Source organism: Haplochromis burtoni, unplaced genomic scaffold, assembly GCF_018398535.1.
Source record: "Haplochromis burtoni strain Fernald_Lab_line unplaced genomic scaffold, NCSU_Asbu1 Contig_542, whole genome shotgun sequence".
Taxonomy (NCBI): domain Eukaryota; kingdom Metazoa; phylum Chordata; class Actinopteri; order Cichliformes; family Cichlidae; genus Haplochromis; species Haplochromis burtoni.
In genome coordinates, this window is record NW_024582903.1 from 7680 (window position 1) to 24594 (window position 16915).

Below are 16915 nucleotides of genomic sequence, written 5' to 3' on the forward strand. Positions count from 1 at the left end.
GAAGCCTGATCTTGAAAGTAGAGATAGTGTCTGTCTCCCGAATCCAAACTGGAAGCTGGTTCCACAGAAGAGGGGCCTGAAAACTGAAGGCTCTGCCTCCCATTCTGCTTTTAAATACTCTAGGAACAACAAGTAGGCCTGCAGAGCGAGAGCGAAGTGCTCTAATAGGGTGATATGGTACTACAAGGTCATTAAGATAAGATGGGGCCTGATTATTTAAGACCTTGTATGTGAGGAGCAGGATTTTGAGCAGGATATTTCTAATTTTAGAGATGTTGCACAAATGGAAGGAAGCAGCCCTACATATTTGTTTAACATGTGCATTGAAGGACATATCTTGGTCAAAGCTGACTCCAAGCAGTGGATACGGAAAGTATTCAGACCCCTTATTTTTGTTTCATTTTTTGTTATATTGCAGCCATTTCCTAAAATTGTCTAAGTTCATTTTTCTTTCCTCATTAATGTACACACTGCACCCCATATTAGCAGAAAAACACAGAATTCTTGACATTTGTGCAGATTTATTAAAAAAAGAAAAACTGAAACATCACCTGGTCCTAAGTGTTCAGACCCTTTGCTCAGTACTTAGTAGAAGCACCCTTTTGATCTAATTCAGCCGCGAGTCTTTTGGGGAAAGATGCACGTCAAAGTTTTTCCTTCCTGGATTTGGGGATCCTCTACCATTCCTCCTTCTCCAGTTCTCCCAGGTTGGATGGTAAACATTGGTGGACAGCCATTTTTAGGTCTCTCCAGAGAAGCTGAATTGGGTTTAAGTCAGGGCTCTGGTTGGGGTCTTCAAAAACAGTCACGGTGTTGTTGTGAAGCCACTCCTTCATTTTTTTAGCTGTGGGTCACTATCTTGTTGGAAGGTAAGTGTAGTGCCCAGTCTGAGGTCCTCAGCACTTGGGAGAAGGTTTTCATCCAGGATCTTCCTGTACTTGTCCTATTCATCTTTCCCTCGATTGCAACCAGTCATCCTGTCCATGCAGCTGATGATCTGATGATCAGAAGAAATGGACAGCACCCGAGCTAAATATTAGTGTCACAGCAAACAGTCTGAACACTTAGGACCAGGTGATATTTCACTTTTTCTTTTTTTAATAAATCTGCAAAAGTGTCAACAATTCTGTGTTTTTCTGCCAACATGGGGTGCTGTGTGTACATTAATGAGGAAAAAAATTAACTTGATCTTGCGTCTAGCAGCATGGCAGCCGTGCCAACAGCCTTCCAAGTGTCACCGCCGCCGAAGGCTGAAAAGGATCCAGCGCTTTAAGAGATTCAGGATTGCATCCGGACTCGAGCTAGAATCAGACGAAAACCAGGTTAACACTCTGATATATCTTATGTTATACATACCATCTTCATGGCGTGCGGCCCCCCTGGTGCCAGCTGGATGCTCAAGGCAAAAGCTGACGGGAATAACAAAATTCTCCCGTAGATAACAAGACTGTGTTGTGACTCTCCCCCCTCCTTCAAGGCCACTTGCGTTGACCGAAGATTGTTGACTTTGGCCTAACCGGGTGAAGGCACACTTTCTCTCGGCTGCACACACACACACACACACACTGACACATACCTACACTCACCCCCTCCAAACGCCTTTGAAGCTTATGGCTTCTGTGTTGTGAGCTGTGAGGATTCATGTGTGCTGAGGGGTTTTCAAACTGATCTCCCTGTTGGAGCTCAGTCTGTTAGCAGTTCTTTTTTTCTCCTCGTCTTTCTTCATGTTCTGCATTTTCCATTGTTATAGAATAGAATAGAATAGAATAGAATAGAATAGAATAGAATAGAATTCAACTTTATTGTCATTGCACATGCACAGGTACAGGGCAACGAAATGCAGTTTGCATCCATCCAGAGGTGCTTTAGTGATATAGATATATTACAATATATATTAGCAATAATATAGATATGTGAGTATATTACAGAAATGGGTCTATTATGGTATGTTATAATGTACACGGTATGAAGTATGTTGTGAATATTCTATAACTATAAGTATGTACAGGCTGTAGTGAGTACAAGCTATGTACAGGCTATGAACAGGATATAAATATGAAAAACTATACAGAATATGAAATAAATAACTTTACAGAATCTGAGATATACAGCTATACAGAAATGGGAACTGTGCAGGTTATAAACAGTTGTAGGGTTAAAGATTATGGTATGTACAGAATGATTATTTACTATTATTATTATTTATTATTTATACTTCTCTGACATGCCTTCCCCATGTGATGTTTGTGTAAGGGTAAGACGGCGCTGGCATAAGGCCCGCAGCCTTAACCCAATTTCCTTCAGGGTTTTTTAAAAAGAGACTTTTTCATTTGATTCAGTTTGATATGATGGATTATGGAGAAAAATAGAATTGGGCTGAAAGGTCTGTTCTTTATTACATATTCAGGTCGTGTATCATGTTTTTAAAAAGTAACTAAGTAACTAATTACTTTTGAAAATTAAGCAAAGTAATGGGATTACTTTCTTAGAGAAGTGATTAGTAATTAGTAACTAATTACTATTTTCAAGTAACTTGACCAACACTGCTCATCACATGACCCAAGGTGTGAAAGTGGGTGTGTCATCATCAGCAGGTGACACCACTCAAAGACTTCATCTCTTTTAATAAACACAGTACACATAAAATCAGTGAGATGTTAGAACACTTTTATTATTATTTTAGTAAACAATCAAAGCCTACAACAGACAGCTGCTGGGGTTTGGAGGAGAACTGAACAAATATTTCAAATAAAATCTGATCATTTTTGGAGCAGCTTTCAGGATCTCCACGTGTTAACATGCTGTTTTTAATGGATAGCATTAACAACCTGCTAGCTGCAAATAATCGTGTGCAGTTCCACATGATTATTAACAGACAGAAAGAAAACATATTACTGATACAGAAATAGTTTCTATACGAGATCGCTGCAAAAAGTGCAGCCTTACCTAATGTCCACCTACTGTTACTCATTTATATTAAGATTTAAACATCTAGTTGGTGTTGGTGTGGCGAGTAACCTTCAGTAACAGTAATAAATCACACAGCAATAGGACATTCATGTAGTTATAAAAAGCATGATAATAGATTAAGTAATCCAAAGTATTCAGTTACAAATACATTACAAAATACATTTTGGGGCATGTATTCTGTAATCTGTAGTGGAATACATTTAAATGTACCCTTCCCAACACTGGGAATCACTTGTCACTTGATATTCGTACTTCAGAGTCTATACAGTGTTTCAAATCTCGTCTTGAAACTCACGTTTTTTACACTGGCTTGATGAAACTCAAAGTTCAGTTTGAGCACCATCAGGCTTGTTTTGTGTTTGTTTTGTTTTTATGTTTAAATATGTTGCCTTTGCCTTATATCATGTGTTATTTTTCTATTTTCTCTTGTTCATGAACTACTTGTGAAGCGCTTTGTGCTATAGAAATAAAATTGATAGCTGATATTATGAAGTGGCTGTTTGGTTTCTCCAGGTCCGAGCTCTCGTCGCTTTACTGCACAGCTACACTAGGTTGTTGACTTTGTGGCCGGTGTGCTTGGAGAAGCCTCTCCTGAGTTTCTGTGATACCCAGGACCTCCCTGCTGTGAGGTCACAGCCGTCACGTTACGCCATATTGAGTCATACTGATGCTGCGTGTGTTTTATTGTGGTACAGCGCCACTACCTTCAGGCGTTGGTGGTATAGTGGTTAGCATAGCTGCCTTCCAAGCAGTTGACCCGGGTTCGATTCCCGGCCAACGCAGTCTCCCTTTTACGACCGCTGAGACAAATTCTGTTCTCTTTCTTTTTGTCGGGGTTCAGCGGCTTCCGGCACTCATGTAACAAAATAATCTTTTTTAAACTGCTTAAGACTATTCTCTGACACTCAGTGCGAAGCTGCCGCTCCCGTCCGCAGGAGGGCGCTGCTAGCAGAGACTGTTACTTTGAAAGAGTCCCTGCCAGACAGGAAAATGAACTGTCGACCTGATTCTCTAATTTTATGTAATTTTTTTTTATATTGTCATCTCTTTGGCACAAACTGCACCCTCCTTCTGTTTTTTATAATGTTCTTTAATGTCGTCACAAAGAGCGGAAGTGACTGTGGGCGCCCCGGAAGTAGTTCTCGCTGTTTTCTTACGGTCCGGAGCGGCGGCGCTGCTTTCTACCCCCCGACCTGTGCTTTGTTGCCGAGCTGCCAGGCTTGACCGGGCAGCTGTATCTCACCCTCCGGGCGGCTTCACACTCCCCGGCCGGTAGCCGGGACTGCTCCTCGACATGGCGGCTGGAGGCGGCGCGGCTCCTCCGCACGTTGGTGATATTGAAGAGGACGCTTCTCAGCTGCTCTTTCCTAAAGGTGAGTACCTGCAGCGCACGCACTCTCGAACAACTACAGACACGCGCGGGCGGTCCGTGGGTGCACGCGGGTACACAGACCGAGCTGCTGTCTGTGGGTTCGGCTGAAGGTTCAAAGCCTCTCTGAGCCTGCGTGCTGAGTGATTGACAGATGTTAACCCTACCTCCTCCCTCTCAGAGTTCGAGAACGCGGAGACGCTGCTGAACTCGGAGGTCCACATGTTGCTGGAGCACAGAAAGCAGCAGAACGAGAGCGCCGAGGACGAGCAGGAGCTGTCCGAGGTCTTCATGAAGACCCTCAACTACACGGCCCGTTTCAGCCGCTTCAAGAACCGCGAGACCATCACGGCCGTGCGCAGGTACGCCCCCGCCCCGGCTCCTACCCAGGTCTGAGACGATCCGGTTCTGACCCCTGTCATCTTTCTGTCTTCAGCCTCCTGCTGCAGAAGAAGCTCCACAAGTTCGAGCTCGCCAGTTTGGCCAACCTGTGTCCAGAAGCCGCAGAGGAGGCCAAAGCCCTGATCCCCAGGTAAGTCCGATCCACGTCACAGCAGGAACTTCACACATAGGCAGGTTCAATTCAGTCCAGTTGTATTTATACAGCACCAAATCACAGCAACAGTTCCCTGAAGACACTTTATATTGTAAGGTAGACTCTACAATAATACATACAGCGAAAAACTTAACAATCATTTGACCCCCAGTGAGCAAGCACTTTGGCGACAGTGGGAAGGAAAAATTCCCTTTTAACAGGAAGAAACCTCCGGCATAACCAGGCTCAGGGAGGGGCGGGGCCATCTGCTGCGACCGGTTGGATGCGGCAGGTGGAAACATTTGGTGTCACAGCCTTTTATGTTCCAAACACCAAAAAGGCCGTGGGTGGCAACGGGAGGTTTGCTTTTGGAACGCACTTCTGACTCCATTGTTTAAAAATCATATGGCGTTTATTTCGTGCAAAATTATAAACAAAAATCAACCAAATAACTTCTTACAACTTAAACGAAAGTTAACTTAATTTGCTTTAACAACTTCAAAAGTGGTCAAAAGATCATTTTCTAACCCTCCCGTCTTCCCATCAGACATTTGGCAAACAAAAAACCAAAAACATTTACCGCACCCCTCCAGGGTGCTCTTAATCCCCTGATTAATGGGAGGCTCCATGAGCTAATAAACCAATCACTTTCCAAAAAACCTTTCCAAAAATTAATTACAAATTTACTTAACAAAACTAGGTCAGTATATTCTTACAACTTTAAAGAAAGAACTAAAATGAATACAAACTGCATTTTATAAACATTCAACAAAAATGGCCACAACATTTGGAATCCAGAAACCACACCTGTGGGTGGGTGATCACAGCATGAGTGGGGTTGGTAAGAATTCCTTGCGTGTGTCTGTAGGAAGTCGTTGCACACAGACCATTTACTCTGTAGCTGAGGGGCGTGGTCACATGACCATCACATTGATGGTGTCGCTACCTGATCCATACCGGAAACCCGATCGGTACCACGCATGCACAAATCTTACGTCACTTTCTCTCTTTGCCAACATTGTGACAGTTAATATGATACGGTTAGCGCCCAGTTAGCTCCTAGCATTTCTCGACAGCTCTGCCTCTTTTTCGGACATTTAAACAATGGACAGCTCCGTATACAAACAACTTCGTGCTTTTCTCCTCAGAGAGCGTCCCCCGATTGAACAACAGCGCCGTAAAATTAGAAGAATGGCGCCTAATTACAGAGTTAATAATACAGACTTTGTAATATCTCACGTGTAGATTCATCAGCCAGATGAAGTGTTTACTGACAGTGATAGCGGACATCATCATCATCACTATTCCAACAATCCTCTCCACACAGACGAGCATAAACACACTCGACTATCACCAAATCAGATTTAACACACCTTTGTAATGACGCTAATTCAGTTTACAATAGGGTTTATGCGCTCGGTCAGCAGGTGGCACTATCCTCGTACACTGGGAGTAAACTGCCATTAAACGAACAGAAGAAGAAGGAAACATCTGCACATGCGCGGTAAGCATCGGGGAGTCCTGATCCGTAACTGTCTTTTTATTTCGTTTTTTTTGTCTACATTGTATTGAAATGTTTCATTATTGCAAAAATTTTAAGAGATACTTATTGTTAACATCTTAACAGATACTCTGACCCGTAACTATCGTGAAATGAAGTAGACGCCTTTCACACATGCGTGGTACCGATCGGGTTTCCAGTACGGATCGGGTAGTGACAAATGGGACCGTTCTGATTAAGCCCATGGAACAACAACCAGTTAGGCGAGGGCACGGAGAGTGATGCGTTTCCTGCCGTTGCACCATTAAATACACGGGTCGTGTTTCCTCCACAGGCGGGAAGTGTTGCCTGTTCACACTTCTGATTTAATGAACGTGTCTGTCTAACCCTGAATCTGAACGATTCAGATGAAAAATAAAAGATCACTGAAATGGAGGTGGAGGCACAGGCTCATCCTGATTGGCTGTGCGAGTCAGCTGGGTGAGACAGTTGGCTTTAGTCTGAGCCCACAGGATGAACCTGTGACCACCTCCCCAGTTTTTTGTTTTTTTTTTATATCAGTTTATGACTGAAATAATGATTTTTGGCACAGTGGAACAGCTTCATGAGACAAATCTGAACTTTATTGTACAGAATCTGGACAACAGAGCACTGCGTGTGACGCTGCACTCACACGGGCCGTGTAAAACACTTCATAAAAACAGGAAGCTGTCCAAGTCACACAGACCTGACCAGCCCTGCAGCTTTATTTTGAAAGTTCATTTCAATTTTATTTATATAGCGCCAAATCACAACAACAGTCACCTCAAGGAACTTTATAGGGGCGGGGCCATCTGCTGTGATTGGTTGGGGTGAGAGAAGGAAGACAGGATAAAGACATGCTGTGGAAGAGAGACAGAGGTTAATAACAGATATGAGTCAGTGCAGAGAGGTCTGTTAACACATAGTGAGTGAGGAAGGTGACTGGAAAGGAAAAACCCAGTGCATCATGGGAATCCTAGGTCTCTTGCAAAATAACAAAGCTACGTTCACACTGCAGGCGAAAGCGCATCAAATCTGACTTTTTTCACCCTTTGCCACCCGTATCCGATCATGGTAATGACAGTGTGAACAGCACAAATCCAATATTTTCAAATCCAATCTGGGTCACTTTTGAATGTGGTACTGAATCCGATACCTACCTACAGTGGCTCCATTCAGAAATGGAAGGAGTATGGCACAACTGTAAACCTACCAAGACAAGGCCGTCCACCTAAACTCACAGGCCGAACAAGGAGAGCGCTGATCAGAAATGCAGCCAAGAGGCCCATGGTGACTCTGGACGAGCTGCAGAGATCTACAGCTCAGGTGGGGGAATCTGTCCATAGGACAACTATTAGTCGTGCACTGCACAAAGTTGGCCTTTATGGAAGAGTGGCAAGAAGAAAGCCATTGTTAACAGAAAACCATAAGAAGTCCCGTTTGCAGTTTGCCACAAGCCATGTGGGGACACAGCAAACATGTGGAAGAAGCTGCTCTGGTCAGATGAGACCAAACATGCAAAACGCTATGTGTGGAAAACTAACACTGCACATCACTCTGAACACACTCCCCACTGTCAGATATGGTGGTGGCAGCATCATGCTCTGGGGGGGCTTCTCTTCAGCAGGGACAGGGAAGCTGGTCAGAGTTGATGGGAAGATGGATGGAGCCAAATACAGGGCAGTCTTGGAAGAAAACCTCTTGGAGTCTGCAAAAGACTTGAGACTGGGGCGGAGCTTCACCTTCCAGCAGGACAACGACCCTAAACATAAAGCCAGGGCAACAATGGGATGGTTTAAAACAAAACATATCCATGTGTTAGAACGGCCCAGTCAAAGTCCAGATCTAAATCCAATCCAGAATCTGTGGCAAGATCTGAAAACTGCTGTTCACAAACGCTGTCCATCTAATCTGACTGAGCTGGAGCTGTTTCAAAGAAGAATGGGCAAAGATTTCAGTCTGTAGATGTGCAAAGCTGGTAGAGACAGACCCTAAAGACTGGCAGCTGGAACTGCAGCAAAAGCTGGTTCTACAAAGTATCGACTCAGGGTTTTAGAAAGCGACTGCTGTTTGAATGGCTGTCTGGCTGAATGCTTTTTGAGTAAAGGTTTAACTACAGCCAGCTTGAAGGCCTGTGGTACATAGCCGATCATTAGAGATAGGTTGATCATATTTAAGATCGAAGAATTAATTAATGGCAGGACTTCTTTGAGCAGTTTTGTAGGAATGGGGTCTAAAAGACACGTTGATGGTTTGGAGGAAGTAATTATTGAAGTTAACTCAGAAAGATCAATTGGAGAAAAAGAGTCTAACTTAACATCAATGGTACTAAGAGTAGCTGTAGATAATATTACATCTGTGGGATGATTATTGGTAATTTTTTCTCTAATGATAAAAATTTTATTTGTGAAGAAGTTCATGAAGTCATTACTAGTTAACGTTAAAGGGATGGTTGGCTCAACAGAGCTCTGACTGTTTGTCAGCCTGGCTACAGAGCTGAAGAGAAACCTGGGGTTGTTCTTATTTTCTTCAATCAGTGACGAATAGTAAGATGTTCTGGCTTTGCGGAGGGCTTTCTTATAAAGCAGCAAACTATTTCTCCAGGCTAAATGATGATCCTCTAAATCTGTGACTCTCCAGCTTACGAGTCGTCTGCTTTAGGCTACGTGTCTGAGAATTATACCACGGAGTCAGGTACACAGCTGCACAGAGATTCAGTTTCCTGTCCAGAGCTGGTCCTGGTTCAGTTCTGCAGATACTTCAGAGCAGAACCGGCAGCAGGTGGCGTCAGTGATCTGTGACGATGCTGTTTCCATGACGACACCTGTGCGTGTGTCTGTGTGGTTGTTCGGTTGTTCGGTTGCTGTGTCAATAAAGGTTTCTGTGTTTTCAGCTTGGAGGGTCGCTTTGAGGACGAGGAGCTGCAGCAGATCCTCGATGACATCCAGACCAAGAGAAGCTTCCAGTACTGAGACCTCAGCCCCCCACACACACAGCCCCGCCCCCTACAGCCCCGCCCCCGGACTAATGTGGTCAATCTGCTGTCCTGATAAAACTTTTTCTTACTCGTTGTTTTCACGCGTTTCTTGCACATGCTCAGTTCAGCTTGATTGCAGGGTTGTGTGCAGCGTCTGACCTGAACTGTTGCTGATGCTTTTTTTTATTGTTTGTTTTGGGGGGTTTTTTAAATAAAGGTTTGATTGAACCAGTTGCTCAGTCATGTGACTTTTTCATTTGTACCATAAAATTACAAGTAAATAACAGTCTGGCACCATAACACACACACACACTGCAGAAAACAGATGATTTCAGCGGCATTTAAACCACAACCAATCACAGAGCAGCACTCGGAGGCCCAGAGAACAGGAGAAATATGCACAGGTTTATAAGCTCCTCCCAACAACAGGAAGAGCACGTGGAAGCAGTTCCTCAGAGTGCTTCACACCGAAAACGCTGCAGAGCCAGCCAGCATCAGACATTCAGGCAGTGCACCGCTGCAGCGTCCGAGTCCTCCAGAGCTTCAGGAAGGACGCCGCCTGGTGTCCTCGCCATCCTCACCGTGTTCCTACCAAACAGGGTCCTCTCCAAGTCTATCAGCTGCCTCCAGAAACCAGCATTGGGTCGAATAAATGGTCGCTGCTCCAGAACAAGTTGGTGAGCTCGACGGAGGCTGAGACCCTGAGACCTGAAGCACAGAGACCAGAACCACATCAGAGACCAGAACCTGACTGTCAAAGTGAGACTAAAGCACTGTGGCTACCTCATGAGGTAGGCCATGATCAGCGCAGAGGACCGGCTTCTGCCGGCGGTGCAGTGGACCAGAGTCGCCCCCGTTCGGTTCTGGTTGATCCGTTCAGTTACCAGGTCGAAGTACTCTCTGAGGGGGGCATGAGGCTGGTCCTGGACGAGGACGTGGAGCACCTGCAGACCATCCAGTTGCGGGTAGGAAATGTCCTCGAGCCCACTGGCGTTGACGATGAGAGTGACATTTCTGCTGGTCAACACGCTGGTGTTCAGAGCCGAGTCCAGATCAGTGAGGAAGAGGCCGGCAGAGACCCGAGAGACCCGCATGATCCGCTGCAGGAGGACACATCACAGCGGTTCAACACAAACTGAGGTCTAACAGAACAAGGACTCAAAGAGCAGGAGCTCGCCACTTCCTGTCAAATTCTCTTCAGTGAGGCGAGCAGCGGTTCAGCCAACCACACAGAACCAAAGACAGTTAGCGGGCTCTGACCAGACTGGAGACAGTACCAGTATTATTACTTCCAGGCTGGACGACTGTGATTCATTATTATCAGGAAGTCCTAAAAACTCCCTGAAAAGCCTTCAGCTGATCCAAAATGCTGCAGCAAGAGTCCTGACAGGGACTAGAAAGAGAGAAGATTTCTCCTGTTTTGGCTTCCTGTTAAATCCAGAATTCAAAATCCTGCTCCTCACATACAAGGTCTTAAATAATCAGGCCCCATCTTATCTTAATGACCTTGTAGTACCATATCACCCTATCAGAGCACTTTCTTCCTGTTAAAAGGGAGTTTTTCCTTCCCACTGTCACCTAAGTGCTTGCTCATGGGGGTCAAATGATGGTTGGGTTTTTCTCTGTATCTATTGTTGTAGGGTCTACCTTACAATGTAAAGCGAGTCTAACAGCAGTTAGACTATAACTCCTCAATCACGATGTCATGAGTCACTGGACACTGTGAACATCCACGGTCACCACTTCATGCATAATGGACCTTCCATGACCTTCCAAGCTATATAGTTTATGTCTTCTGTATTTCCAACTATATCCATAATCACATACTGTGTATGCTACCATTGTATATAGTGTATTATCTTACTTTTTCCATTGATTGTACTTAATTGTATTTTTGTATTTCCTTCCTGAGCTGAGGTGACGCAAAAATTTCCCCGTTGTGGGATCAATAAAGTCTTATCTTATCTCTCTTGAGGCGACTGTTGTTGTGATTTGGCGCTGTATAAATAAAGTTGAATTGAATCAGCATATTAAAATGCATAGTTGGTATTTTTATGCATCCCTGTTTTTCACTATTGTAAACAAACAAGAGCAAATGCGTTTTGTCAGAAGTGGATTCGAAGCCACGCCTCCAGGTGAGACTGCGACCTGCACACAGGTGGGCTGACGGCAGCTCGTCCTTCATACACAGTGATAGTGATGATGAAGAGTGTTCAGCGTCTACTGTGGATGTATTAACAAACTCCAAACCCGATTCATCGATGATCCCCCAGATTATTGGGAGCAGGCTGAGCTGAAACATGCCGGGACGTGTCTGGTGTCACGGGATAATGAGTCAGCGAAGCTTTAAATAGACTCGGTTTCGTTTCTGCTCTCAGACCGACAGCAGAGACAGGTAAGGTACATTCTGACACTTTCACTCACCTGCCAGGTAGATAAGGAGCAAGCCCGCTGGTTTACAGCTTAATGAGCGTAGAACAGACAGGCCGAGGTCTGGAAACACGAACTAACCTCGCCGTGTGCTCTCAGAGGAGCCGGAGCGGCTTCAACCAGACTCTATTCAAAATTCATTCACTTTAGGGCCTCCTTCCGTTTCTGTTTCCTTGTTTTTCTGTTTCAAGAGAAAAGCTATTTCCCATAAGACGAGGACCCTAAGAACACATTATAAAAGTAAGTAAAATTGTATTAAGACAAGGATCACAGAGTGCTTCACAACAAAATAACAGCGCATAAAAACTAAAAAAAATGAGCTTTTAGTTGTTTCTTAAAAGACAGAGGAGGAAACGTTAAAGTTGGCCTGATTATTTGGAAGAATCTCCCTGAAAAACGATGAACGCTGCCTTCGTGAGGTCCTGGCCGAAAACCAGAGCGGCTCCTCCCCGTGTGTCTCAAACGCCTCCCGGTGAGCCTGCGTCCACCGGAGCGCCGAGCTCCGTGTTTCTACACAAATCTGAACGGAGTCTGGTGGCAGGAGTGTAGGTGCTTGGGGACGGGTCGGGCGATCACGTGGTTTGTTTCGGCTGTTTGAACCGGATGTGAGGCGAAACATCTGACTCTTCAAAATAAAAGCCTCGGTCGACTCTGTCAAGTTAAAAATCTGTTATTACCCGTTTGATTTGATATTCATTTCGATGATGGTGATTCGTTTCGTTTCGTGATTTTTATTTCATCTGATCACGTTTATTGCTTCCTGGATTCAGACTCTTCTGCTTTTCATTCCTTTCCTGCAGTTTCTCTTCTGGTCCCCTTTCGGATCAAGACCCAACAACAATGCGGAACCACCACACCAAGCAGACTTCCACAGGTACTGGCACGGCTCAGAAACCAGTCCTCCCTCAGGTCAGATACCACCCCTCCATCCAGACTCCAGAAGGCATCACTGGAACCAGAACCTCCAGTAAAACCAGACCCGGTGCTGCGCGCCCCCTTCAGACTGGGACCGACTCCCGGGCAGATCCAGGAAACAGCGGCGCCCAAAAAGCTGCCTCGGCTGCGAGACCTCCTCCTGAAGGAGGACAGAAACGGGCACAGAAACCTGTGAAGGAGGCGGTTGCTGCTGATCCAGATCCTCCCCAGAAACCTTCCCCAGCAGCCCCACCCAGACCCGAGCAGGTGCCCCTGGATGTGGGTGTCCGTCTGGACCGGTGTGTGGTGGAGGAGGTGGAAGTCTTGACCCGCGGACAGAGAAACAACCCAGACTGGTTCGCTTGGAGGAAGAACCGGATCACGGCCTCGGTGGCACACAGCATCGCTCGCTCCGGCTTTGTTAATGGCAAGAGCAAAACTCCGCCCACCTCCTACCTGGCTGCTGTCACAGGTAGGCCACACCTTCTACCACCTGGTACCCTGACTCCATATAAATGTATCTTTTAGCAGCTTCACCAGGACGTCTGCTGGTTTGAGTTTTATTGTAACACGTGCAGGATCCCGAGAGGTCAGCCAGTAACTGGTTACCTGACTGTCTCGACAGGTGAGGGGCCCAGAGTCCAGACCAGAGCCATGAGCTGGGGGGTCCACATGGAGGCTGAGGTCATCCGCAGATACCAGGTGTGTTTCAGCATCTTTGTAACACTCAGCCATCCTCACAAACACGGCCAGCAGGATATATGGGCATTATGAGCGCTCAGAGTTAAAGTTTAATTTAACAAGTCAAAGAAGCTCAGTATCACGAGGAAAAGACTAAAAAGTGCGACGCCTGAGAGATAAAATACAAATAAATGACTAATTACTAATTATTATGGTAATGGTCAACAGTGAACAGAGAAAATAATGGTTTTAAACCAGTGACGTGAAAGAAAGATGTGTATAAAATAATAAGAAAACCAGAATCAGTGAAAAATATCAGAAAATGCACAAAATATGTGAGAAAACCGCAACGATCACAAGAACGTTACAAACTGGGGAGGAGGTCCTTCACTACTGTTTTCTACACACTAAACTTTATTGAACATTTGCTGATGATGTCACTGATTACATCACCCCACAGAGGCTGAAGTCCTCGGCGTTGGGCCAGCAGGTCTGCGTTCGGGACTGTGGCTTGTTCGTCGACCCCCGGAGGCCCTGGTTGGCTGCCAGTCCTGACGGCATCGTGACGGACAGACGAAGCGGCCAATGGCTGCTCTGTCTGGAGGTGAAGTGTCCCTACAAGCACAGACACAGGCGGGTGGAGGACGCCTGCAGGGAGGACCCCGCCTTCTGTCTGCAGCTGAATGAGGAGGCCACACGGGAGCGCGGCGGGGTAGCAAACACACATCAGTCTGCTCCTCTTCCTCCTCTCTGATTCTTCCTCCTCCTCCTCTTCCTCCTCCTCTCTGATTCTTCCTCCTCCTCCTCTTCCTCTGCCTCTTCCTCTCTGATTTCGTGTCCTCCTCCTCCAGATTCCAGTGTACCGCCTGAAGACCTCCCACAGCTACTACACTCAGATCCAGTGTCAGCTGGCGGTGACGGGGCTGCGGGAGGCCGACCTCGTGGTCTTCACCCTGAAGGAAACGGCTGTGGTCATGGTGACCTTTGACCCCGAGCTGTGGGAGGAGACAGTGTCCAAACTGGAGGTGTTTTACAGGGACGCTGTGCTGCCTCACGTCAGGCAGAAGATGCAGCAGCGTGCAGCAGCCGCTGGGACGCCGGAGCCGTAGAGGTCCAGAGCTCGCAAAATCTTTTTTTCCAGTCGGGCTACCAAAGTCTATCTCTGCCCTGCCCGTCGGGCTGTCGTAGGAAGCAAAAATATATGTCAATGCTTTTGCATTCTTTCGGAAATGTAGCTGGGTAATTATGTCATTGGCATCGGTGAGCCACTGTCAATATGTGACATATTGAAGTCGCGTTTGAATTTGCGCTTGTTTTTTTGCTTTCACTTTGCAATCGTGCGAACTGTGTATAGAGAGCGACAGCACTGATCTGTGAGTGATGATAATTTGTGCACCAATTCCTCTGACATCGTCTTATTAATCGTTAGCTTACTATGCAAACATGACAAGTGAAATCTCCCGCAGCTTAAACATGTGAGAGGTTGATCGCGCAGAGAATCGCTGAGCTTGTGAGTGTGCTTGTGTGTGTGTGTGTGTGTGTGGGTGTTTGAGGTGTAAAGCAGCAGGCATATATATTTCAGTTCTGCTGAGCCAAATAAGACAGGTCAGGGTGAAGAAGTGACAGCCAAAGAAAAGCTTACCACAAAACGGAAAGTTATGACAAATCAGACTATAGGCAAAAAGAAAGTGCAGCTTTATGGTTTCATGGACAAAAGAATTTCTGTGGCTGCAATATGACGAGCTAAATAACCAGGGCTGCACATAAGTGGTCCGCAGGTGCGCATTCGCTGTCAAAATAAAAAACGCCACAAGATAAGAAGTTGCAACGCGTGTTTGCGTACATAAGATTTTCAGGAGGAGGACAGACAGTTTGTTTAGAACTCTTAAAGATGTCGAAGAAGCTCCTTTAAGCAATTACTGTGATGTTCCTCCACCTCCAAAGAAATGTCAGAAGGAGTCCGAACCACAAAAGAAGCGCGTATTCTCGGAAAAGTGGTTGCAGGAGGTGAGCTGGCTTCAAACAAATGATGAACGCACAGAGATGTGGTGCAGAATGTGCCGTGAAAATCCCACTCTAGGACAAAAACAGCCTTTATATGGACGCAAACGCGCGCTGCAACTTCTTATCTGGTGCGCGTCTTTTATCTTGACAGCGAATGCGCACATGCGGGCCACTTATGTGCACCCGTGTAAATAACATAATGTTCTGCCGGGTGTGTTGTTGGTTTTCCCTCGATTCCTGAGTCGACAAGCGCCTTTGTTACTGGGACCAGTCAGTTTAAGAAAGGCCCCCATTAGAAACGCATTATTGCTCAGTCTGCAATAACTTTCCCAGAACAAACACCAACTGCAAATAACAGACTAAAAATAAACCTGAAAATCAGTTTAGAACAGCTACTATGTTGCAAAGAGTGAACTACCACTGGCACAATGTAGCCGTCTTTGCAAACTTCAAAAGGCCTCGATCTTGGTTCCACTTACCCGTGACTTCAGTGGAAATGTCAGATTCAGGCTCTGACACAGACGGATTCATGTCCTACACAGTTCTTACAAGTTCATAGAAATTTCTGTTCAATTAGAACCAAGTGTTTGAGTTGATGATTGTCATTTTTATACAATGTTGTAATTTGTGTTTTAACTATTTTTTGATTGATGTTTTGTTTCCGTTACAATATTATACTTTAATGTATAATATTGTAACAGAAACAAAACATCAATCAAAAAATTGCTCTTTTTTTATTCGGGCTACTTAAATTTATTTTGGGCTACCAAAAACTGAAGAGTCCCTGCCCGAAGGGCTACCAGGGATTTTGAAATTTTGCGAGCCCTGAGGTCGCTACCTGCGGGAAGAGCTTTGTGGCCCGAAGCATGTGGGGTTTACCCGCAGTCACGCCAGGTGGCGCTCTGCTGACAGACACTGTCTTTAATCATGTGATCGACACATATTTGGTTCATGCCGTCATCATCAAAGCATGCTGGGAGAAAGGAGTCTCGCTCGGCAACCTTTCTGTTTGACCGCGATGAGTCATCATGTGGAACCTGAGTTAGCTCCACCCGCTCTTCATTTTGATAAACTGGAGTCACATGACCTCCGCGCTGCAGGTTGTTAAAGTTGTGACCTCGTAGCAAAAAGAAAATGACTGATGGTATGAAACCACAAAAGATCTGCTGATAGAGCAGCTGTGCAACAGCGCCCCCTGCAGGCCTGTTTTTCATTGAGTTGAAGTGTAATGACCCCACAGGTGCCGGCTCCTGGCCCACTGTGGAACTGTGTGTTTTACTGGTGAGCGGACGGCGGTTTTAGTTTCCTGTTAATAAAAAATCTTTTTTTGAAAGCCAGCTTTGTCTCCACGCTCGTTGTTGCTACGCCGCACCTCCCAGACTCCTGTTGGAGCAGCACGACGAACCCCTCGGTCCACACGCACCAGTAGTGGTCTTAGATACGGGCGACACGGGCAGTTGCCCGGGGGGGCATCACAGGCATCGGCAAAAAAAAAAGTTGCTCATACTCTTG

General features: G+C 45.7%; 3 protein-coding genes and 1 non-coding gene across 5 annotated transcripts; 3 read left to right on the plus strand and 1 right to left on the minus strand.

The window, feature by feature from the left end:
* Positions 1-3680: 3680 nt before the first annotated feature.
* On the plus strand, positions 3681-3752 carry trnag-ucc. The gene has a single exon. It is a non-coding gene; the product is annotated as a tRNA-Gly (tRNA).
* Positions 3753-4082: 330 nt separating this feature from the next.
* polr2d (RNA polymerase II subunit D) lies at positions 4083-9607 on the plus strand. Its single transcript, XM_005947838.3, has 4 exons — positions 4083-4343; positions 4521-4701; positions 4776-4871; positions 9290-9607. Exons 1-4 carry the CDS (start codon positions 4265-4267, stop codon positions 9366-9368), a joined length of 435 nt encoding a protein of 144 aa, XP_005947900.1. The 5' UTR covers positions 4083-4264; the 3' UTR covers positions 9369-9607.
* Positions 9608-9728: 121 nt separating this feature from the next.
* Positions 9729-12556, minus strand: LOC102310632 (dual specificity protein phosphatase 14). Of its 2 annotated transcripts, XM_005947841.3 has the most exons (3): positions 11798-12556; positions 10157-10473; positions 9729-10081 (listed from the first exon to the last, which is right to left on the minus strand). In XM_005947841.3, the coding sequence occupies exons 2-3, from the start codon at positions 10465-10467 to the stop codon at positions 9868-9870; spliced, it is 525 nt and encodes a 174-aa protein (XP_005947903.1). In that variant the 5' UTR covers positions 10468-10473; positions 11798-12556; the 3' UTR covers positions 9729-9867. The 2 variants fall into 2 exon arrangements, with proteins under 2 accessions (XP_005947903.1, XP_005947904.1); XM_005947842.2 differs by lacking the exon at positions 11798-12556 and having other exon boundaries at positions 10157-10755.
* On the plus strand, positions 11351-14633 carry LOC102310123. The gene is made up of 5 exons (XM_005947839.2): positions 11351-11768; positions 12604-13190; positions 13344-13420; positions 13860-14111; positions 14251-14633. The coding sequence occupies exons 2-5, from the start codon at positions 12644-12646 to the stop codon at positions 14506-14508; spliced, it is 1134 nt and encodes a 377-aa protein (XP_005947901.1). The 5' UTR covers positions 11351-11768; positions 12604-12643; the 3' UTR covers positions 14509-14633.
* The last annotated feature ends 2282 nt before the right edge of the window (positions 14634-16915 follow it).

Excerpts from the sequence above, each read along its gene's own strand:
- polr2d (XM_005947838.3), top strand. The coding sequence starts at position 4,265 with ATGGCGGCTGGAGGCGGCGCGGCTCCTCCGCACGTTGGTGATATTGAA. Across the intron at positions 4,344-4,520 it reads TCAGCTGCTCTTTCCTAAAG|AGTTCGAGAACGCGGAGACG; the intron begins GTGAGTACCTGC and ends CCTCCCTCTCAG. Across the intron at positions 4,872-9,289 it reads GCCAAAGCCCTGATCCCCAG|CTTGGAGGGTCGCTTTGAGG; the intron begins GTAAGTCCGATC and ends CTGTGTTTTCAG.
- LOC102310632 (XM_005947841.3), bottom strand. The coding sequence starts at position 10,467 with ATGCGGGTCTCTCGGGTCTCTGCCGGCCTCTTCCTCACTGATCTGGAC. Across the intron at positions 10,082-10,156 it reads ATCATGGCCTACCTCATGAG|GTCTCAGGGTCTCAGCCTCC; the intron begins GTAGCCACAGTG and ends TCTGTGCTTCAG.
- LOC102310123 (XM_005947839.2), top strand. The coding sequence starts at position 12,644 with ATGCGGAACCACCACACCAAGCAGACTTCCACAGGTACTGGCACGGCT. Across the intron at positions 13,191-13,343 it reads CTACCTGGCTGCTGTCACAG|GTGAGGGGCCCAGAGTCCAG; the intron begins GTAGGCCACACC and ends CTGTCTCGACAG. Across the intron at positions 13,421-13,859 it reads AGGTCATCCGCAGATACCAG|AGGCTGAAGTCCTCGGCGTT; the intron begins GTGTGTTTCAGC and ends ATCACCCCACAG.